The sequence below is a fragment of the Bos indicus genome, chromosome 4 (assembly GCF_029378745.1).
Source record: "Bos indicus isolate NIAB-ARS_2022 breed Sahiwal x Tharparkar chromosome 4, NIAB-ARS_B.indTharparkar_mat_pri_1.0, whole genome shotgun sequence".
NCBI classification, from domain to species: Eukaryota; Metazoa; Chordata; class Mammalia; order Artiodactyla; family Bovidae; genus Bos; species Bos indicus.
Genome location: NC_091763.1, coordinates 105,792,116 through 105,816,498, shown reverse-complemented (window position 1 = coordinate 105,816,498; position 24,383 = coordinate 105,792,116). Strand labels below are relative to the sequence as shown.

General features: G+C 42.4%; 1 protein-coding gene across 1 annotated transcript in view; it reads right to left on the bottom strand.

The window, feature by feature from the left end:
* The window catches only part of LOC109557962 (probable maltase-glucoamylase 2), a 90,707-nt gene that overhangs the window by 17,580 nt on the left and 48,744 nt on the right, over positions 1–24,383 (bottom strand). Inside the window, exons 23-39 of the mRNA XM_070788278.1 lie at positions 23,432–23,599; positions 21,826–21,981; positions 20,253–20,534; positions 17,547–17,701; positions 15,811–15,979; positions 15,165–15,261; positions 14,588–14,700; positions 14,003–14,128; positions 12,320–12,448; positions 10,551–10,658; positions 7,117–7,179; positions 6,164–6,298; positions 4,306–4,390; positions 2,903–3,041; positions 1,453–1,586; positions 1,140–1,174; positions 919–1,035 (exon numbers count right to left, since the gene is read on the bottom strand). Coding sequence (XP_070644379.1) covers positions 919–1,035; positions 1,140–1,174; positions 1,453–1,586; positions 2,903–3,041; positions 4,306–4,390; positions 6,164–6,298; positions 7,117–7,179; positions 10,551–10,658; positions 12,320–12,448; positions 14,003–14,128; positions 14,588–14,700; positions 15,165–15,261; positions 15,811–15,979; positions 17,547–17,701; positions 20,253–20,534; positions 21,826–21,981; positions 23,432–23,599 — 2,211 coding nt within the window. The remainder of the gene's footprint in view (positions 1–918; positions 1,036–1,139; positions 1,175–1,452; positions 1,587–2,902; positions 3,042–4,305; positions 4,391–6,163; positions 6,299–7,116; positions 7,180–10,550; positions 10,659–12,319; positions 12,449–14,002; positions 14,129–14,587; positions 14,701–15,164; positions 15,262–15,810; positions 15,980–17,546; positions 17,702–20,252; positions 20,535–21,825; positions 21,982–23,431; positions 23,600–24,383) is intronic.

Genomic DNA, 24,383 nt, shown 5'->3' with positions numbered 1-24,383 from the left:
TGGGGTCATAAAGAGTCGGATTTAGTGACTAAGCATGCACTCACAGGCACATATCCCATATGTAGGTTACACATCCTTTTTCCTCTAACTTCTAGCTTCCTCTTTCCCTCCATCTGCCATCTTTATAAACTGGAGTTTCTTGCTTCCTTTTTTTTTTCATGAACCCTTCAGGATGGGGTCTAGCCTTGGCCCTGCACATGTGTAGAGAGAAATGCGTCTCCATGCAGCACTGACATAACTCAGTGAGATTTAAGTAAAATACAAACCCATCATTTCTAAAAGCAAAGGGAGCCTCTTTTTATTTCGGTTCCATAGGGAGCCATAAACATTTCTCCTCATAGGCATTAATAACCCAAGAGATGGGAACAAGTATATTCTTGAAAAATGGTTGGTACTCTGGGCTTTTGAACTCTGTGGATTTTCTAAGCAATGGAGTTGCTGGTGATTTTATAATTTTTCATCATACAAATAAGTACGATGTTCTTGAGCGTTAAGAAGAAGTGGTGGGGTTTCCCTGATGGTTCAGCGGTAAAGAATCTACATGCCAGTTTGGGAGACACAAGTTCAATCCCGGATCTGGGAAGATCCCATATGCTGCAGAGCATCTATGCCGGTGCACCACAGCTATTGAGCCCGTGCTCGAGAGCCCGGGAGCCAAAACTTCACAGGCCAAGCTGCTGCACCCACTAACGCCCACAAGCCCTAGAGCCCGTGCTCCACAACAACAGAAGCCACCGCAACGAGAAGCCTGCACACGGCAACTAGAGACTAGGCCCTCCTCGCCGCAACTAGAGGAAAAGTCCACACAGCAATGAGGGCCCAGTACAGCCAAAAATAAACAAATACACAAATAAAATTATAAGAGGAAGTTGTGATGTGAGGACACGAAACACCCACACCGTAACCCGCTTCCCTCACCCTGGTCCCGAATGTGTTGTGGTTCCTGGAAAATGGATAAAACGCCCCCAGCTGCATCCAGCGAACACACATCTCATACTCAGCATCTCCAAAGAATCCACAGATGTCTGCTCCTGTCTGAGAAGATGCAAAATCAGAGCATATTTTAGGTGGGACTTTGTGGGTTTCAGACACACTGAAATCTGAACTAGGGGATTCATCATAGCCTCAGTAGGACTTACATAAGAGATTCCAAAGAGACTGAATTCCATCATGCCTGTAGGGAGAAGATACAGCTGCATTGGACACAGGAGAGCAGACCGTGGGAAGGGTAGGTTTGACCTGTCTCTTCTGTTCCACATTTGGAAGCTCTGAGCCCCTCGTGGTGAAAACGTCAAAAGACGGGTGTGCATTAAAACTCACACACACAGAGAGCACTCAGCTCCCGTGGCTTTCACTGACTGCATGGACGATGATTAGACATGACCAACCCCACTGAAGAGCACTCCAGTCCCCTCCCCACCTGGAGAGGCCCCAGGATGAGAGCCCACACACCAATGATTGACTTCTTCAGCTGGTCCCACGCGGCCCTGTTGTCACCCAGCCAGTGTCCTCCCCAGCGGCCAGAAGAAGGGAAAGTGGAGCGAGTGATGACGATCCCTCGCTGTCCCGTCACCTCCTGCACAGCTCTGCTCAGAGAGGGACAAGGGGGTGAGCTGAGGGTGAATTTGAGGCTGGACAGTTGAGGAACTTTAGCATAAAGAGTAGCTGCAGCCTGGAGTGTAAGTCAGCAGAGTGCTGCTCCATTTTGAACCAGAAAGCATCTGCTATTTAAGTAATGCTGAGTCCCAATCAACTTCCCAGCAGAACAACTGCAGATAGAGCGTCAACTAAAATATGGATTCCTTTTTCTTTTAAAAAATTTTTTTAATTAAAAAATGTTATCTTATTTTGGAATATAGTTGATTAACAATATGTGGATTTCTTTTCTTTAAAAAAATTAATTAGCTGTCTATTTCTAGGTATGAGGAGGGCTGGGGTGTAAGGTATTCATAGAACAATTACTCTACCCCAGGTATTATACCGGTCATGTTCACGTGTGCAGTCTCACAACCCTGGCCTCCTTTTACTGTCAGGAAACTGAGACTCAAAGAAGAGAGATAATTTGTCAGTCATTTAAAGAGCAAAGAGGTAGATCTGGCACCCAAATAAAAGTATATACAACTACAGCTCCCTTTGGTAATATGCTGTCTACTAGGCTAATCCTCAAAACGCAAGAAAAACTTTGCATAGAGGGACAAATACACATAAAAGATGTTTAAATATTTATCAATGGAAGGTCAGTCTTCTGTAAAATGCTTTAGCCCAAAAATGAAAACAAGGTATGAGAGAAAAATCAGTGGAACAAAAGAGAAAATCTATTGATAGATGCTGGTGTATGATGTAATCCAAATATTTGCTAAAGAAAGCATCACATCAATAGGCAGAGATAAAGTATTCAGTAAGTGATGCCAGGAAAAGAAGCTAGCTATAGGGGAAACGAATCCATTTAGGTTACTGCCAATATTTCACACGAGTCCAAAAGTGGACAGGGATGTGTGGGCATGCATGTGCACACACACACACACACACACCCCAGTGAGAGGTAATGAAGGCAAGAAATAAGGCAGGGGTATCCCCAGTGGCTCAACGGTAAAGAATCCTCCTGCAATGCAGGAGTCAGAGAAGATGCAGGTTCTATGAAGATCCCGGGGAGGGGGACATGGCAACCCACTCCAGTCTTCTTGCCTGGAGAATCCCCATGGACAGAGGAGCCTGGCAGGCTACAGTCCATAGGGTTGCAGAGTCGGACATGACTGAGGTGACTTAGCACATACACAAAGAATAAGGGTGGATGCCCGTGATGCAAAGAATTTTGTCTCTGACCGTGTCAGAACTCTAGACATTTACAGCCATGGGAAGAAATGAAAATTGTCTTGCTGGCCAATGACAGAAGCACACTCACTCGTACGTGGGTCTGGTCTGGGCCCAGCCATAAAGGCTGTGCACATCGTAGTGGCGCACCGGTGAGCCATCGGGCAGCACCTGCTGGCTCTCCATGCACAGGGTCCTGCTGCTCAGGCCCCGGTCCCGGGACTCCAAGTCTGGGAGGAAATGCAGAGTTAATTCTTACAAAACCTGATTTGCACATTCACCAGAAATGCCCATCATCTTCACATTTCTCGACTTCAGCCAACAACCTTGTTACCAATAACAGCTCCAGTTTTAAGACTTTTTGTTATCAGGGTCCTGTGGCTGCTTAATTAATGAAAGGTAAGGACAGGGTATGGAGCCAGGAAGGGCACTCTTCTGTTCGCTCCGACTCCAATAGCTACCGGGGCTGCCATAGCCCAGTTAGGACACAATAAACCCCTCTGTGGTTATGATCGTCTCTTCCACTAGATGGTAATGTTCTCAAGGGAACAGGTCCTATTTCATCACTGCACTAATACGGCTAAAGCTTTCTGATTTGTCATCACTTATCTGATACACAGATACTAAATTAAGGAAAGAAGGAGAAAAAGGCAGAAAGGAAGGAAGGAGAAAAGAAGGGAGGGAGGGAGAGAGGAAGGCAGGAAGGAGCTAGTGAGCCATAGGAAGCCTAGCAGTGACCCACAATTCAGGAAATGTGGAGTCCACAAATTACTGGGACAGTGCTCTTAATGAAGTGAGTCACTTCCTCCCCTAGGCAAGAGTTCAAGTAAGGTACGAGTTCAAGGTAAGCAAAGAGTTCAACTTGTAAGGTGTTCAACTCCTAAGACACCTTTAAACCCAAGGTCCATTGATATTCTGTTTCTGGTTTTACCACGGGACAAACAAGGAATATCTTTCATGTAGGTTCTGTGAACACGGGCAGAAGGAGTGACGGAACTAGATTTCCATCATCTAATCAAAAGAGTGAAGTGTGTATGTCGGGTGTGTGTGTGTGTGTGTGTGTGTGTGTGTGTGGTATGTGTATATGTGTGTCTTTGCGGTGTATGTGTAGTATGTTGCAGTGTGTGTGATGTGCGTGGTGTGTGACATGTCTGTATGTGTGCATGTGTGGTGTGTGTGCAGTGTAATGTGTGGTATGCATGTATGGTGTGTGTGGTGTGCAGGGGGTGATTTGGAGTTTCAGTTTCCAGTTCATATTCATCACTATAATCAGATGCACATCATTGCTTGGTTTCTTTCATACCACATCATGCTATTATTTCTATGCTTGATTAGTTGTTTATTTGCACTTATTCAAAGTTATTCTATTTGGGATTTTATGTCAGATTTAAAAGTGTTTTCTTGCCAAAATTAGGCTTCACTTTGACAATAACTGGAAAATTTGCAAGGCTTTTGAGCAGAGAAGTAATTTGGTGAAGACATCATTTTACATACATGGCACATAGGGTGGATTATTAAGAATTTCATCACTGCAGCCCCTGACAGATCCATTCACAAAGTTCGATGGTTCATTCATGTTCTGCAATGAGATAGCAAAAAAAAAAAAAAAAATTCTGTGGGTCAGAGGCAGCATGGACCTTCCTATAGATGACACTGACCTCACGGAGACGGGGTCAAATTTACGACAGCTAGTTGCATCACTGACTCTGTGTAATCCCAACCCAAAAGGATTCTAAGAAATCATTTTTGTTTAAGAAGAGTGTTAAACCTCTTGTTTACTTGTCATTTTTAGACTTGTGAGGATTGCCTTATAGTGACAAAATACTGAAATTAGGCTGGAATCATGACCTAAGTAAATCTCCTTTTGATTCATCTCCCCACACAAGCCCATCTTTTCTATGTGTGGATGACTCACTTTTTATCCATGGCTAATGGTTATCATAATCTCCTCATTATCAATAGTTTAGATTATTGATTCTGACAACAGCATAGACCTAAAACCAGGAGAAAGCTCTAACTTTCTACAGTAGATACCGTCCTAAAAAGTTAACTCAGAAACAAATCTAGAAATCAAATAATACTTGCAGGGATCTATTACTTAAATGCAAGAAATAGCAGTTCCTGAGGTGAATATTCACAGCCTACATTACCAATGGAAAACTTAAAATATTGTATATTAGGTGATCTTAAGTGAAAGTGAAAGTGAAGTTGTGTCCGACTCTTTGTGACCCCATGGACTGTAGCCCACCAGGCTCCTCCATCCATGGGATTTTCCAGGCAAGAGTACTGGAGTGGGTTGCCATTTCCTTCTCCAGGGGATCTTCCTGACCCAGGGATCGAACCCAGGTCTCCACATTGCAGGCAGACACTTTTACTGTCTGAGCCACCAGGGAAGCCCCTGGTGATCTTAAGTAGGACACACTAAAATGCAAAGGCAAGCTGTTTGGGAGGACTCTTGGCTACTGGAGTTATTCAGCTACACCTTTCTCGCAGTGGAACAAATACCACACAGCTGTTGGGATCTGTGTTCCTCAGGGCTCCCCCCATCTCTTCACAGTTCAGGTTAATCTGTGTCCTTTTGTGCACCTGCTCTGGGTCTGCCTATCCTGGTGGTGGCCAGGGAAGCCCCAGGGCCACCAGTGGGCTGAGAGGTTTGTCTCTGGGTCAATGGCAAACTTCTTTCAGCCTGGCTCAGACTGGAGAAGCTCTGCTCCAGGTCACCTCCAGCTCCAGAGGTGACCTGGAATATGCACAGTGGAGGAGGAAACTGGGGCACTGATATGCTTCCCACTCCTAGAAAAATACCAATAGAGGAGCCTTTGAATGTGTGTCCCAGAGACATCTCAGGAAGCCCTGCTCTTAAGCCCAACCAACAAGCATAGCAAGCATTGGAATGGACCTTTGAAGCCAGAGTTTTCCCAGCCCTGTGATGAATATCTGTTGCCTCTGATCCATGCCTTGCCCACCCCTGGCCCTGCCCTGTATCACATGATGGGCTCTTGGGCTCCTTTAGCACTGGCCTCTGTGTAGGTCTGGCCAATGGAAAGCACTGGCAAGAGGTTAGAGGGTGGGAGCTAAGAGAAGTCAGGTATGCGTCCCTCTTTCTTTTTCAGGCAGCAACTTGAGCGGTGGCTCATTGCCTTCAGGGACTCCAACTTCCACCAGGCAGGATGTCCCTGGGCAGACGTACAATTCTCTCTGCTCTTCCTGGTGGTCCCAGCACCTCAGCTCTATAGCAGCATCCCTCTCCTCCACTCCTCCAGCCCTAGCTTGCTGCTTTAGTAGGTTCTGAGTTATCTCCCTGTGTTTTGACTGCTAATATTTTCAAAGAAAGGCATGAAAGATGACTTACAATCCACAATCCATCAAACTTCAAGCTCTTCTCTGGCTCTCGAGGGTTTCTGTAGAGCTCTTCTATTTCCCTCTTCCACCAGGCAGCAGTGCTGTTCCGCAAGAAGTCAGGAAAAGCAACGTGGGCTTTGTACAACTGTAAGGATGACACATGCTCTTATGGGGGGTCTCAGCCTGTCTGGGAAGGGGGGTCCACGAGGACTGGGAAGGGGAGACAAGCAGGTATTTGTGCAAGGCTTTGCTCACTCGGTGTTCCCCCTAACCTCATATCAGTGGCTGCAGCTGCACCGAGTTTACTGTGGACACACACACACCAGGGAAGGTGACTCCATTCTCTCTTTTCCTAGTAGGTTAAATAGTCTTTAAGTCCCATTTTAAACATGGGATTCGCTTTACGATTAGGCATGTCATCATACAAACAGGAAAATTAACCGTCAGTGTCTAAAGAGTCAAACTTCAGAGCACAGTGCTTTTTCCCCATTGGTCAAATCAAGGAGATCAGCCATGCAGGGAAGTGTGAGCTGCAGTGTGGATGGGATGCTGGAGGCCCAAGACTGATGCGGCATCAAGTGCTGAGTCAAGGCCATTGCTCCTTTCAACCGGCCAGCACTTTCTTTTATATGTAGACGATTCGTTAAAACCCAATCTGTTCATAACCTTGCCAGTGGAAAGATTCCAGACTTTCCTTCATTATTTTTCAAGCAACACTAAGTTCAAACAAAATACAACCCGTTGAAGGTGCACATGTAAAGGTATTTTCATACATGATTCCCTTCTATACAATTCCAGTTTAGCTACCTGTTGGGTTTTCCATTTGGGGAAAATTTTGCTTCCAGAAAATTACCTGTTGACAAGTATACTCAACTCAGAGCTACTTAACCAAACAACAAGGTAAAACTCATAAGTTTCCAGATGTTTAGAACCATGTAGACAAAAATCCATGTGTTACTGTACCTTAACCTGAGTTTCGTGATCAAGGGACCCATCCACATTCACGTTGGGCAGATCTGGCCAAACCTAGAAAAAAAAAGAAAAAGAAAAATTAAAACCTTTAAAAGGCATTGCACACAGACCATGAGATGTTTCATATGTTAGACTCTAATGACATGCTCCTGCTGCTGCTGCTAAGTCACGTCAGTTGTGTCCAACTCTGTGCGACCCCATAGACAGTAGCCCACCAGGCTCCTCCGTCCCTGGGATTCTCCAGGCAAGAACACTGGAGTGGGTTGCCATTTCCTTCTCCAATGCATGAAAGTGAAAAGTGAAAGTGAAGTCACTCAGTCGTGTCCGACTCTCAGCGACCCCGTGGACTGTAGCCTACCAGGCTCCTCCATCCATGGGATTTCCCAGGCAAGAGTACTGGAGTGGGGTGCCATTGCCTTCTCCCTAATGACACGCATCTCCATATAATTCTGGGGGATATTTGCCATTAATTAAATTGCAAAGTCTGAATATATGAAATTTTGTTAGGTGAATATAGGTTGGGATCTCTTGATTCATTCCATCAGTTTTCAAAATTTTACTTTTGAATGTTATTAACTAAATCCCTTCTAAGCACATCCTCTGTACAATCACTTTGCAAATGATGATTTTTTTCGCTGATCTGCCTATCACAGGCTTACAACAAATTTCCCCTTATAAAAAATACATATTAAGTGTATGTACTCTAAAGGAATAAGATTGATTTCTGTTCACAACCCATACGCTTAGCCTCAATGCTTTTAAGCAGTATCACAACTTACTAGGGATCCCAAGTATACACAGCATTAAAAAATTCATAGTATCAACCAATTTCATCCATAATTAGAAGGACATTAACTATATACAGTTTGGACTTCCTTAATGGCTCAAATGATAAAGCGTCAGCCTACAATGAGGGAGACCCAGGTTCAATCCCTGGGTCGGGAAGATATCCTGGGGAAGGAAATGGCAACTCACTCCAGTATTCTTGCCTGAAATATCCCATGGACAGAGGAACCTGATAGGCTCTAATCCATGGTGTCACGAAGAGTCAAACACAACTGAGTGACTTCACTTTCACTTTTCAACTATATACATTGATTCATTCATTCCACAAATACTGAACATTTACTATATGCCAGGCTCACTTCTATAATCTGTATATGCTGAGCCTTGTTTTCTCCAAGTTCACAGATGGAACATAAGCACTAGGTTGTATGTTACACTTCCTGAGAGTTGCAATATAGAAAAGGGAGAACAAAGCTGGTCTTTGAATGCTTCCTAAGAGTGAATATTTAAGTTGGCCTTGAAGTGCAGGTATTATTTGGGTAAGTTAGGAAGGAAACATTCAAAGGCACTTGAACAGGGCATTAACCCAGAGCAGGAGTGTTGCAGCAAAACAGAAACAAGTGAACAGCCTTTGGCACATACCAGCCAAACAGGCCTACAATCGTTTTGGTTATTCTTTAGCCGTTACTACTAACAGACTCTCGAGAAACCTGTATGCAGATCAGGAAGCAATAGTTAGAACTGGACATGGAACAACAGACTGGCTCCAAATAGGGAAAGGAGTATGTCAAGGCTGTATATTGTCACCCTGTTTATTTAACTTAAATGCAGAGTACATCATGAGAAACGCTGGACTGGATGAAGCACAAGCTGAAATCAAGATTGCTGGGAGAAATATCAGTAACCTCAGATGCAGATGACACTACACTTATGGCAGAAAGTGAAGAAGAACTAAAGAGCCTCATGATGAAAGTGAAAGAGGAGAATGAAAAAGTTGGCTTAAAACTCAACATTCAGAAAACTAAGATCATGGCATCTGGTCCCCTCACTTCATGACAAACAGATGGGGAAACAATGGAAACTGATAGACTTTACTTTAGGGGGCTCCAAAATCACTGCAGATGGTGACTGCAGCCATGAAATTAAAAGACACTTACTCCTTGGAAGAAAAGTTATGACCAACCTAGACAGCATATTAAAAAGCAGAGACCTTACTTTGCCAACAAAGGTCTGTCTAGTCAAAGCTATGGTTTTTCCAGTAGTCATGTATGGATGTGAGAGTTGGACTATAAAGAAAGCTGAGCACTGAAAAATTAATGCTTTTGAACTGTGGTGTTGGAGAAGACTCCTGAGAGTCCCTTGGACTGCAATGAGATCCAACCAGTCCATCCTAAAGGAAACCAGTCCTGAATAGTCATTGGCAGGACTGATGCTGAAGCTGAAATGCCAATACTTTGGCCACCTGATGTGAAGAACTGACTCATTGGAAAAGACCCTGATGCTGGGAAAGATTGAAAGCAGGAGGACAAGGGGACGACAGAGGATGAGATGGTTGGATGGCATCACCAACTCAATGGACATGCATTTGAGTAAACCCTGGGAGTTGGTGATGGACAGAGAGGCCTGGTGTGCTGCAGTCCATGGGGTTGCAGAGTCAGATACAACTGAGAGACTGAACTGAACTGAACTAACAGACACTTGTAGCTGGACTTGTCCTTCACAAAGCTAATTACTCTCTGACTCCATATAGATTATACACTTGGCATTCTTCTCCTCCAAAACTCCCTGTAGCATTCTCCATTTCAGAAAGAAGGTCCTGGGCTGATAACTTCAGGGACACCAGACTTGGCTGCTGAGTTGCCTGATGCCAGCTGTGGCCATTTTGAAACTTTGCAGCAGAAAAAAAAAAAAAAATTAAGACATTCAAGAAGATATAAAACCTCTCCCTATTCCTAAAAGAGCAGGGCACAATTATTGAGTCACTGGTCCGCTGTTTTTCCCTTTTGCCTGGTAAAAATAATAAAGCTAATCTTTTCTATTTCCTCCAAATGTTGTCTCTGTATTTCTATTCAGCATCGGTAGACAAGGAGCCAAGATTTTGGCAACAAGATGAAGCAGCATGGGATATTTACAGAGCAACCCTGGCTAAGAGCTACTGTCATCCAGAGTCAGGAAGTCCACTTAAAATCTTGTTGCTAAGAATCGAACAATGAGTTTGAGGATTGAGGCCACAAAAGGGAATGAAAGGAGATAAGAGAAGGAGATTAATTCATAGCATTCAGTGATTTATTTAGATACAGATTAAGCATCCTGGGTCAAAGATGAGAGTGGGTGACTGAGAGACAGATTTCAAAGTCCTTTTCAAAGGGATTCTTTATCTTTGTTAAACGACCAGTTGGCATATATAAGGGGTGGGTCATTGGAATACTTCCAGACAATAAAACAAGGCTCACTGATATTTTAGAGGATTAGACCTGAAACCTCAGCCTTATTAATGTTTATTGAGCTAATCAGTATCAGACAGATTTCTACTCATTCATAATTTATAAATTACCCAATATATTTTTCCAAGAGTTATTGCATCTCTCTTAATCAATTGTGATACTGATTAATTACAGGCACCTTATCCAAAATCTTACCTTTCCCCAGACAATATCGCTGTTGTCTGGCCATTTGATGAACACATCACTTTCCTTCCCTCTGGTGAATGTGAGATACTGGGTCTCATTGCCAGAAATGGCTGGGTCCTGCAGCGAAAGGGTTCAAAACAGCAGACATGAGAAAAACGTCACCAAGAAATCTCCTCTCTAAATTTTTAGCAATTCACAGTACAGAAAGAAATGGTGAGAAAGAAATACAACACACCACACACACACACAGACACACACAGACACACACACACACACACACCCCATGGATAACTGAGAGCAAAAAACCATATTGATGTTTCTCTATAACATTATTCTGTTATTTTTTTGGCTGGCATGTGGGATCTTAGTTCCCCAACCAGGGATCAAACCCATGCCCCCTGCATTGAAGTGTGGAGTCTTAACCACTGGACCACGAGGGAAGTCCCTCTCTATAACATTCTTGAGGAAAAAAGTATGCTAAAGTTTGAAAACCATTCCTGGAGATAAACCAGGCTAATAAAACATTACTCTCAAGTGGAGAAGTCTAACTGATTGTGTTTCCACAATGTAATGGCAATAGTCCTTAAGAACATGAAATTCCTTTCTTCTATTCTGTGACCCAGCTTGTCTATCTCAAGTTCCCTTCCCAGTTCAATCTATCTCATACCTGCCTCAACTGCTCTCTAAATAGCATCATATTTCACAACTGTCATAGAAATTGTCACTACCTATCGGAAACTCTCTTTTTTTTAATGTTTATTTATTGGGGGTCTCCCTCCAAAAGAATAAAATCTCTGTAAGAAAAAGGACATCTTATTCGCTTAGATTATAAATACATTTTTTAGTAGAGTGATTTTCAAAGACCCAATGTTTAGTCAATACTTGAATGAATGAATGAACAAAAGTCAGAAAATAAAGCTGTAATTTCTGGAAGCTAGAAGGAAGGATCATTTGTAGGTAACTAGTTCTGTGTTTGACAAGATACAGCTTGCAATGTAAAATGTGTGCTCACTTGCTCAGTCAAGCCCAACTCTTTGTGACCCCAGGGACTGTAGCCTTCCAGGCTCCTTCTGCCCATGGGATTTCCCAGGCAAGAATACTGGAGTGAGTTGCCATTTCCTCTTCCAGGGGATCTTCCCAATCCAGGGATCAAGTCATTGCCTCTTGTCTCCTGCATTAGCAGGCAGATTCTTTATCACTGTACCACCTGGTAAGCCCCCAATATGAAATAATAAACTGATATTCTGGATCTTAAATCAGTTGTTTGTGAATTTAATTAAGAAGAAATAAGTCCCTTAAATCTCACCATTGTTGAGTATTGGTAATGGTAACTTAAAAGGTTTTTGAGCACCTAAGGGAAAAATGAGATTAAGATACAGCTATTTTCTCTGAGGCATAGCCTGAAACAGTGAGACACACTCTCTTTTTTCTTTACTGTTTTTTTTTTTGGAGGCTATATCTAGTGTTACACACTCTATTGTATTTTTGGCTATTAACTAGTATTTCAGTTTTCTAACTCTACCAAAAGAATGTAATAATAAATTACCTCCCAATAACACAGTTATGAAAAATAAATATTGCAATCCATCACCTTTAAAAGCCATTGTCATTCATTCTTCCTTTGCTTATTTGCTTTTTAATACTTTAAAAAATTATAGATTCATAAGTTACAAAAAATGTTTAGGGAAGTCTTCTGTATTTTTCATCCAGATTCCCTCAACGGTACTAGTTTTGAACTATAGAAGCAGAAAACAGATCTAATCTTTCTAAACACCTACCAGAACAAGAACAAATCTTGTGCCATTTTTCTTCATTTGCTCAATCAGGAGGCCAAGATTTTGAAAGCTGGGGCTGAGAGTGAAGTCCAGCTTCCGGTCCATGTAGTCGATGTCGACATGCTGGACATCCTGTAGAAGGAAGCAAGCAGGATACTTGGGCCCATGCAGCAGGAGCTCCTCAGGGGACACAAACTGCTTGGCCAGGCTCTGGCCCTGCTGCCTGCAGACTCCAGACCAGGCCTTCATGAAATCTTTCTCTGTTACTCTCCTAGACTGACTTTTCAATTCTGCTGATTGAAATTGCTTTCTGATCCCTACATCCAGCTCACCGGTCCCCATTCTTTCTCATTCTGCTCCTCCAACTGTATTTCCTCCCTCTCCTTCCCTCAATTTATGTCTTTTCCAGTCTTCAGATCTCAAACTCAGTGAGACTATTAAACAAAATGCTGGTTGAATGTTCAAGGGTAGAAAGCCATACTTGCCTGAGAAACATATCTGTGTCTTTCCCCCTCCCCTCCAGTAAACCTGACTGAATTTATTCACATTTAGAACTACATTATTTTCTAGTTTTCTAGAATGTATTTATTTCTGCCACTTTCATTTGACTGGATGAGCCTTGGAGTGAGAACCTTGTCTTCTCTCTTCTCTATAAAGCGCCAACTCAGGTTTCGGCACATGAAATTGCCTTAATCCTTGATTGTTGGATAATGACGTCAAGTGGTTAATATTCAGTTCCTGGTGGGGAGATGAAAGTGATAACCACCTGTATTGCCTTAAGACTTTAAGTAAAACTTCTTCAAGGGAGGAGAGATTTTGTTCATAGGCCAAAACTCAGAAAGAATGAATCAATACATTATTAACATTAATTGTCTCTGTGAGGTAAATCCATGGATTTTTAAAAATCTTTTAATTTTCCCATCTTTTCTAATTTATGTTTAATAAGTATCTAAAATAGCAGTCTATAAAAAGAAAAATTAAGCCTGGATGAATGTTTCAAATTATCTTTGATGAGAATATCGTAATGCTTTATTTTATTCTCAGCTGCCAATCATTAATTGTCCTCCAAAACCTTAGGAGGTGAATTGAGAGCAAAACAACTGCGTGATGAGAAACTGATCATTACAAGAGGATAAAGAGCACGCTATTTATGGAATTCTGCCTGTTGACAGCAAATGACTGCACTTCCAGAGTTTTATCTAGGGGGTAGATTGTAGTTGTAGGATATGCTTATGTGTATGTGTGTGTTTAAGAAAAAGTGAACGCTTAGTATTAACTGGTTTCATTCACATTGTCCTTTTATATCCACTCTCTCCAAGAATAGCCACAGTACAATTTCCTAAAATGGCTATAATCTTGAGATGATTTTCAGGTCCCAAAAGTCATGTCTCAAAGCCCAGCCATGGCTACTGCAGGATATTCCTGGCAAGAGGCAGGAACAGTATCCCCCAGCATCCCTCAAACTGCTGAAGGATTTATGCAACTCTGAGTTTGCAACCCTTGATTTTAAAGGGTTGCCTGAAATGAATTTAAAAGGTAATGTTTTCTAGCTCCACAGCTACATTTTTTCTTCATGCTAAAGTAGTCATCACTACTTGAATGAATTTCTATGAAGATTTTCCAATCTATACTTAGCCACAAATTCCCACCACTAATTAAACCACAGACTGAATGAGGGTATCATACGTAGGGAATCTGAGCAGCCATCATTGCAACATACAAACTGGAGATTTCATAATCATCCTGGTATCCATAGCGACTCAGTTGGAATCCCAAGGCCCAGTAAGGAATCATTGCTGGCCGACCAATCAACTAAAATAAAAAAGAAAAATAGACTCAAGTACATTTCTTTGGGAAGAAAAGATGATTGGCTTCTACTTGAAGCAACTTGAGCTTTTCTATGAAGCTATCTCATCTAAGAGGCCTCACTCAAGAAAAATAAAAAAGTCAAATAAATATGGATTAACCATAGAGATGCAGAATGATAGAAAGTCTCTCTGTAAACAGTATCCACTCTAGGAAACCTGAGAACTCAGTGATTATCACTGATTTGAAATTCTCAGAAAGGCAAATAGTTAAGAGAAGTATGGCATATCAATATGTCTGTAGAGCCCCTAAACACTAAATCCTGACTTTCAGAAAAGACAGCAATAATGTACTAGGGACATCTAAGAGTCTTAAGTGGGGGGAAATGGCCTTTCTCAGTGCTAAGAACATGGCAATACCCAGCAAACATTGGATGATATATTGATGGGTAGAATAACTTCCAACCTCAGTGTATTGTTGAGTTACAAGCTCAGGGGTTGGCCCCAAAACCATATAAAAGTCCAAAATGCCTCCTGTGGTGCGGTATGTCAGGGCAGGAGTAGGCTGGAATGTCACATCTGTTAAAAAGAAAGAAAAAAGAAGGTGAGGAGTATCCCTGGAACTACAAATCACCCAGTCAGGGACTCTGCCCTACATTTTGCTATTTTCATTTTCTTATGTTCTTATTTTAATGCCCACCTCCTCTAATAAGCTGTTTCCCATGCAGTGGAATCAGAGAGGGATACTCAGGTACCTCAAACATAATCTCAGTCTCAACATCTTACATCACTTTGTGAAAAAGAGCTAAAGTGTACAGTAAAACAAGGTCATACAAGATAGGCCCTGTGTTTAGTAAAAATTGTACCCCTTAAACCTGGCCTAGTGCTCTTAGTAAAACTTGAATAAATGAATGAATGGTAGATGAGTTTATCTGTCTCATTTCCCTTGCCCTTGACTTTCCTTATTTCTGTTGATATTCCAGATCACCACAAGTGGTCACAGATGTTTCTGGTGGTACACAGGGATTGTGTATCTGTCTTACCCATGGCATTGCTGTTCAGCAGGAGCACTCCATGGGCACTGCCATCCTCCTCCAGTGCCATATAGTAGGGATGGACACCATAGGAGTTCTTCTTATACTAGGAGAGTTGTGGGAAGAGCAGGTGGATAATCAAGAAGAGAAAATCCAAGAAATCATTTTCACATCATAACCCAAACAGCAAACTCCTGTGCAGTATTGAAGATTCAGTACAATGTCATGTCTCTTGTGAAGACTTCCTTGACCCTTCCTTCCATCCCAAGTGAAAACCCAAGTGCCCTCTCCTCCTATGCCTTCCTTGTTTATTACTATACAAATCTATTGTAGCACTGGTTACACTGCATTACCATTGTTTCTGCCTCTCTCTCTTTCTCTCTTTTACTAGTTTATAAGCATCTGGAGAAAAAGACAGTATCTTAATAAGACACTGTCTCATTCTATGTGTGCCTGACATGTAGAACATATTAAATAAAAGTTTATGAAATACAAAAAATCCATAGTCCACAGGAAATATATATAAATAGGTAGTTTAGACAGAGAAAGGAAAGAAAACCTTAAATATGGTGTATTTCATTTGAGAGCAGAATATACAGGGATTAAACTAAATTTATACACAGTAAAAATATTGATGATCTTAGTCTGTGCTTACCACTGGTGGCTCATCTCGGGCAAACATTCCCCATGTGTGCCAGCTTATGTTTCTTCTGAAAGTTGTGTGCTCAGTTTCCCCAAAGCCATAGAGGTACTGAGAGGGGAGGCGTGTGGAGATGGAAAGGAACATGTCCCTGAAGGTGAAGCCAGGGAGCTGAGAGTCCCAACTGCAACATGAGAGCAGACCTTGGTTCAGAGTTGGACACAGGCCAGCACAAACACGAGCTCCATGGGGATCAATTCTGAAGCCTCCTGAGTGGCTGAATATCTGGATCCATGTTCAAATACTGTGAGACGACTCAGGTCATAACAAGGGCCATAATTTGCTTCCAAGCTTCTGTGCTGGCATGTTTATTTGTTATCTGTCTTTTGCAAGGCTGAGAATTCCTTTACTTGGTCCTGGGTTCCTGGACAACAAGGACCACATCCCCCTCCTCTCTGTATTTCTACTTCTCCTTGCCCAACATATCAGCTTGAATAAATGCATGAATGAATGGATAAGAAAGAAGCACATTTTTCTGCAGAAAATGTGATACTCTTAGAATGGTTTTCTGGATTGGCCAAAGAACTTCTTACTGTTAGGTAGTTAGAATAGGAAACAGGAGTCCAAAATGGTGGTGGCTAAAAGACAAGGAAGGGAAAAGCCAGCAAAAATAGAACAAAGGAAGGTCAAAGGAAGGTCCGAGGACCAGAGTGAGGACTTCGGGGAGAACAAACAGCACTTCTGGCTAGCCCAATTTGCATAGGGCAGGCCCAGGGGGAGGAAAAAACATATAAAAAGAGGAGCCAAAGGGCTCTCTCTCTCTCTCTCTTCCTCCTGCATGCTGGGGCGTTCTTCTCTTCACGTCTTTGGGTCAACATGCCTTTACGCCTCGAAGATGGATTTTCCTGCTATTATTTAATTAAAATAGAGCTGTAACACGGAGCTGTAACACTGATTTGTCTAAGAGCTATAACACAGTCCGTTTGAGACCTGAGAGCTGTAACCTGGTCTGTCCAAGACCCGAGAGCTGTGACACGCTGAGGGCTTTAATGTCCATCACTCCAAATCTTTGTTGTGGACGAGACAGAAACCGAGGAGCATACACTCGCCTGACATTACCAAATAAGGGAACAGACATAAAGTCAGACATACAGAGAGAGCTGAAAGAACACGTGCACACCCCGGTCACAGTTTCTACATGGATGGGGAACCTCAGCCCCAGGCAAAATCTAGACCTTCACTCCATTCCACTCAGCAGCAGGGCAAGGGATGAGAGACGACAACTCCTTTCATGCTTAACACTGTGAAGAGGCTTTGAGTCTCGAGTGTCAATAGAGGCAAAGACTGTAAGAAGCCATTTTGCCCTCCACAGTAACCTTTGTCCTTCTCTCCTGACTCTTCTGTTATTTCTTAATGAGGGTATATAGAACTGATTTCTATCACAGGTTATGCCATACTTATTAAATAGAGTTTCCCGTCCTACTTAACAGGAACAAAAAATAGAACATGTATTTTCCTTTCTCTAAAAGCAAGCACCACTTAATTAGCTTTTGCAAACCTTTGGTTGATTCATTTTTCTTGTTAAGGTCTAGTGGAAAATAAAATCCTTATTGAAGTAGGGGCAATAGATACATTCTTCATTGAACATATTGACATAGAGTCTCTAAAATTAATATTTCACTTGCATTCATGAGAGCCACTACAATTAGATCTAGAACCACTCTAATTAGAACCAAATAAAGAGTGCTTACATCACAGTGCTGGAGCTCTTTCTTCGAATCTGGATCCCAAAAGGATTGTTCTGAATCTTGACATCATACAGACAGTTTTCAGGGGAGCCCACTGGAGACGAAGGGGTGTTCAGAGGCACTGGGACCTCGTACCTTTTATTAGTGGGATCATAGATCTGCCAAGAAGAGAGAAGGAAGCTTCTTCATGGAATCTTGGGCCTACAATTCCTTGTGCCAGCTTATATCAAATACAATTCAGTTTCCATGTTTTCTGGCTGGTCTGAATCATACCAGGAGGCATCAAATATCCTGAAACAAACAGCTGTGAGGCCTACACACCTACTGTGCCCAAGAGGGAGCCTGAACTCCAAAAATGCCTCAATATGACCTATTCAAAGCCAGCAAGGGCACTTCTAAAAAATTTGTGATATAAGGATATAGAATCTCATGGACAGAATGTGTGTGTGTGTGTATTTATGAGGGTGTGGTATGGGAACATGCATGTGTATACAGTACCTTATGTGTGAGCACATGAGTATATGTTAGAAATTAGAGAATTGAATTTACTTATGGACACTGAGGACTTCTTACTGGTGGAACTTCCAGATGTTGTACAGTTTTTCCATCCCTAAGATGGCTCTCTTGTACTCACTGCTTGTTCCTATCTACCTGACAGGTAGGAAAATCAGAGAAAAATGTGTGGGAAAAATGAGAGAAGGGAAGAGTGTTGTTGGAAGCCCTGGAGTATTGCCAGGATGAGCAAGCATCCTCTTCCTTATCATATTATTAGTCAACTTTTTACACTTCAGACAAGTCTCTTTTCTTGATAGGTAAGAAGTGGATTTATTTAGAGAGAAACACACTTTACAGACAGAGTGTGGGCCACCTCAGAAGGCAAGAACCACCTCAAAATATGGCATGGTTAGTTTTTATGGGCTGGGTAATTTCATAGGTTAATGAGTGGGAGGATTATTCCAACTATTTCAGGGAATGGGCAGGGATTTCCATGAATTGAGCCACCGCCCACTTTTCAGCCCTTTATAGTCAGCCTCAGAATTGTCATGGTGCCTGTGGGTGTCATTTAGCTTGCTGATGTGTTACAAGGATCCTATATTGAGGCTCAAAGTCTAGTGGAAATTGCCTTGTCTGCCATTTTGGACCCATTTGGATCTAATCAGTTTATGTCCTGTCCGCAGGTTTTGTTATTGTTTTATGCCCTGTCCTCTTCCCTCCTGTTTCAGACAAGTTTTCTCTAAAGCTTTGCTTCTCAATATTGTGTTTGTCAAGCCAAAAGCAGCTTTCACAATGTTTCACAATGTTAAACGGGATCACCAGGGAACTTGTTAAGACCACAGAATCTCAGCCTCACCCCAGACTTTCTGAATCTGGCTCTTCATTTTTGTAAGATCTCTGAGGTGACTCATCAAACACTAAAGTGTGAAAAGCAACATCTAGAGCTGACCTGTCCAAGGCGGTACCCACCACATGTGGCCTTGAAGCACTTGAATGTGCTGTCTGAATTGAGACTCACTATGAGTACAAAACACACAGCAAATTTTGAAGACGTAGTATGGTTAAAATGTATTTGGAGTACATGGTGATGTGATAATATTTTAGTATATTGGTTAAATAAAATGTCACTAAAATAAATTTCATTAATTTTTTTCCAAATATATTTTTAAAACTATAGTTATTAGAAAACATGTGGGGACTTCCCTGGTGGTCCAGTGGTTAAGAATCTGCCTTGCACTGCAGGGGATGTGGGTTCCTTCCTTGGTCATGGAACCAAGCCCCTGTACCACAACTAGAGCGTCCGTGTACTACAACAAAAGACCCCACATGTGGCAATGAAGAACCGTGGTTCAGACTGCATTTCTATTAGAGCAGAGAGAAGGTTCTTGAGAGTCTCTTGGACTGCAAGGAGATCAAACCAGTCAATCCTAAAGGAGATCAACCCTGAATATTCATTGGAAGGACTGATGTTAAAGCTGAAGTTCCAATACTTTGGCCACCTGATTCGAAGAACTGACTCATTGGAAAAGAGCCTGATGCTGGGAAAGATTGAAGGCAGGAGAAGGGGATCACAGAGGATGACATGGCTGGATGGCATCACCAGCTAATGGACATGAGTTTGAGCAAGCTCCAGGAGTTGGTGATGGACAGGGAAGCCTGGCATGCTGCAGTCCATGGGGTCACAAAGAGTTAGACATGACTGAGCAACTGAACTGAGCTGAGTAGGTCTCCAAGAGTGACCTCTTAACTTACAGCATCAGCACCACCTGGAAACTTGCTAGCAGTGCAGATCCTCAGGTTGGAAACTCTGGGGGGTCAGGCCAGCCATCTTTTAACAAGATCTGCAGGTGATTCTGATATAGGTACAGGTGCTAAAGCTTAAGAACCACAGCTAGAGAAATAACTCTGATGTCAGAAGAGGGTTGTTGCCACTTATGTGACTTACCACACAGCAGACACACTTTTCTCAGGGCTAAAGAAGGACTCTTTAAGGATGTTCATGACTTAGAGTACTCACTGTTATAAGAAATTACCACCCCCAGTGATCTAAGGTTACATCCCACCCCAACTCTCTCCTAACTTTCTGATCTTCACCTCTTGGGGCCTCAGCAGCCCCACTTGTAGAATGAGGGATTTGGATTAAAGATGTTTCAATGTCTTCCAACTGCATGGAGCTGTCAGCTAAGAATTCCAACCATGGAGACATAGGATTACCTTGAACTGCAGCATGTTCTCTGTGTGGTAGGTCACGCTCAGGCGGAGAAAGCCGATGGTTGCAGAGAGAGTGTCAGAGGCAGAGGCGGCCTTCGCTGCGGCTGCAGGTGGGGATAGCTTGTCCCGTGATGATGGTGCTGGCACCGTAGCTTGTCCAGCTTCTGAGGCTGTCAGGTGGGTGAGGTCTACAGTGATGCCCGTAGGCAGGTACTGAATGTTGCTGGCAGCATAATTAGGGATGGTGTCATAGAAACAGGTGGGCACCCCAGGAACAGTCGTGGGCTGGAACAAGAGGAGGACTTCAAGGTCAGCCTCTGAACCACGCTTTGAGACTCTAATTACAAAAGAAGGTGGTTAAACCAGACTCAGTCTCTTACCCTATGTCCATTGCTATGAGTTGAACTATATTCCCCAAAGACATGGTAAGGCCTAACCCCTGGTACCTGTGAACAAGGTACCTGGTGCCTTGTTTGGAACTAGGATCTTTGCAGGTGATCAAGTTCAATGAGGTCATTGGGACGGAGCTAGCCAATATGACTAGTGTCCTTAGTAAAAGGGGAAAGTGAACACAGACATGCACCTGGGGAGAACATCATGTGAAGATGAAGAGGTCAGGGTGATGTTTGTACAAACCAAAGAACACTGCAGATTGCCAGCAAACCACCAGAGCCCAGGAAAGGGACACAAAACAGATTTTCCCTCTTGGCCCCTAGAAAGCACCAACTCTGTAGACAGTTTGATATCAGACTTCCAGCTCCCAGATGCTGAGATAATAAATATCTGTTGTTCTAAGTCACCCAGTTTGTTGTACTTGGCTATGGCAGCCCTAGCAAATGAATATATCCATTTAAACATACACAGGGCCTTCCTTGGTAGTCCAGTGGCTAAGACTCCAAGCGCCCAATACAGGGGGCCTGGGTTTGATCCCTGATCAGAGAAACTGATCCCACATGCCACAGCTAAAAGTCCCACATGCCACGACTAAGACCCAGCACAACCAAATAAACAAATAAAAATAGAGAAAATAAACACACACACACACACACACAGGCCTCATCTAATGGTGAAGGGCTGGCATGAGACCTATCTGGAAACTGAGTCCTAAGGCAGGGCTCTGTTCCCCATGTCCTTACTGTCCCTTATTGTGATCTCGAGGAAATCAATGATTTTCTCTGGCCTTCATTCTCTCTATTTCTCAAAGGGAGAGAAACAGCATTACCTTACCTTTCTGCTTGGACTCTCCAATAGATGGGGGGGCGAAATCACTTAAAATACTCAGTGCATTCCCACTGCATTACAGCCATGTTCAGAACAAAGTGGGATTTGAAATGCTGTGATTATAGGAAAGAGTCAGTGAGTTGATCCTTATTCAGATCTCTGAATGAAACACTGATCGCCTATCACATGTAACTGATAAAAACACCTCATCAGCTGCCATAGCATCATTTGCTTCCTGAAGATGATTACAGTTTAATCTATCAACATTTGGAAAATGTTTCCTGGGTGCCCAATTACCTGCGGGACACTTTTTACAGCTTCCTGCTCACTGAGGCAGTCTGCTCCTGGTCCTTACCTCCCAAAGGCACCCCCGCTCCCTGCAACTCTCCTCGGAGACAGCGGGCTGCTCAGGAAAGCAGTTGAACTTCTGCAGGTCACTGACTGGAAGATCCCACTGAATGGAGAATGCTTGTCCCAGTACCAGTCCCTCAAGGTCAGTGATGTTCACCACCTGAGGAAAGAGAAAGGGCCATGATGACACACGAGAGGAGGTGCAGCTGCCTGGATAATGTCATTCTCTGATGGTCATGTAGTTAGGACAGGGGAAACCAGCCCTTTGACCAACACCACTTTGATGTGGAAAATTCGTAATCCTCTTTTTTCTCCTCTGGGTCTTTCGACCTCTCTGTCAGGAAAATGAATCTGACTTCCTCCAGACCTTTCTGATCTCATGGAGCCAATGTGGGATATTGAATTGAAAGAGCTTCAGTCATGTTAAGGAACACATATCACAGGCAGGGCGGGCATTTCAGATTCATTGCCCCCTGAGTATGGTGCTCAGACATTTTACTAACAATGGCAGTAATAACCAGAGCTAAACTTTACTGAGTCTGTCAAGCACTATGATAACCACTTCATATGCATTATCTCTATGAGTCCTGTAAAACAATCCTATGCTATGAATAATAATATATTTGACTATATATATTATAGTCAGTACTATATATATAATATAAATAATATATACTATTATAATATACAAATAATAATATATTATATATACTATTATATATATTTAATATAATACAACTATCTCAGTTTTACAAATCAGAACACTGAAGTTCAGAGAGGTTTACTGTTTTCCTCAAGATCTCACAGCTAGGGCTCAGCAGAGCTAGGATTAGAACCCTGTTCTGCCTAATCCTAAAAAGCAAGCTGTTGTCCCTTTCTATATGTGTTGTCAAAGTGCAAGGGGGCAGGGAGTTCCCTGGTGGTCCAGTGGTTAGATTCTGCACTCCCAATGCAGGGGGCAAGGGTTTGATCCCCCATCAAGGAACTAAGATCATGCATGCTACACTGTGCGGCCAAAAGAAGTTTTAAAAAATAAAATTAAAAAAGGTCTGCCATAAGGAACAGTGAATTTCCCAGTGCTTGAAATATTAGCTAATGATTGGGACTTTTCTTTTTCAAAGATTATCGTGTAAGGGAAGCATTCCATAAGAACAAAAAGAATAAAAACTCCTTGTGTTTAAGTTATCATTTTCTGAAATGGTATAAAAATAGTTTAGAATAGGAAGGAAAAATAGCAACTGTCTCAAAGAAAGTCCTAAATGTGAATGAGAACACAGATGTCCATATTCTCCAGAACGAGGCCAATGCATTGAATCATATTTTCTCTATCACATCTGACATTAGCACAATTACTTTTAAATAGCCCAGAGAAGAACTGCCTTCTTCAAGGGTATCAACTCCTACCACCTGCCTCAGAATCCCAATGCAAGCAAAACTCCAGGGTCCATATCGAGCATGCACAGATTTCTCCTTCTACATTCTCCCCATGGTTCCCCAGCAAGCCAGTTGTCTCTGTGCCCACCCAAAGTCAACAGAGCAAGAACAAGCTGGCTATCAGAAGCTCAGGCGAGGGCTGTTGACGGGCACCACAGCAAGGAACAATATCCCACCTTTGTTGATTCTGTGTAGACAACATTTGAAATGGAGGTGGTCACATCATTTAGGGAGACAGTAAAATTAGTAGGTTCCTTGTCCATTCCCAAGATCATGATATCTGTAAATGTGAGTTTGTCAGGGTCTGTATAATTAGCATGTATAATCGTTGCCTGTAGACGGTTCTGTGGGGAAAAGAAGTCAGTTTAGAGAGCAGGTATATCTCATTCTGATTGTGTCCAAATACCGTTCCATATCTTTCTGAGATCCCAAGAGATCCCTTACCTCTGAGGTTCTAAATGGTGCCAGGTGGTCATCCCCAGGGAATTTTTCAAGTAAGACTCGTAACAGTCTTTAAGTAATCTTTTAGTAATATTATGTATTTGTTTTAGTTTACTGGTTCTTTATTGATTCTATTGCTCAGAAAATATGTTGCTGACACCATGGAATTCTCAAACAGACAAGATGACACACGTACAAAAGGAGACCCATAGTCACGCAAAGATATACACATTCATACACATACAAAATAATGCCCAAATAATTATTTTTTCTTTTAATGATAATGATGATAGCTAAAATTTATGAATGTTCACTGTGTGCCAGACCTTGTGCTAAGCATTTTACAGGTATCATCTCATTTAATTCTCACAGCAAACTATGAGGGTGAGGCTCGAATGATCCCCGCTCTTCAGATGAGGAGCCTAAAGCCAGGATCATGTGGAAAACCTATCCAGGGAACCACAGTTCAAAAGTGACAAAGTTGAGCTATGACAAAGAAGGTAGAACCGATGACTGAAGAAAAAAAGGGACACTTTGATGTTTAAAAAAATTAAGCATCCCACAGATTCATGTCCAAATGATTTTTAACAAAAGCAATGTAATGGAGAAAGGACAGGCTTTTCAACAGATGATGCTGGTGCAATTGGACATCCATAGGCAAAACGTGAAATTCAACCTAAACCTCAT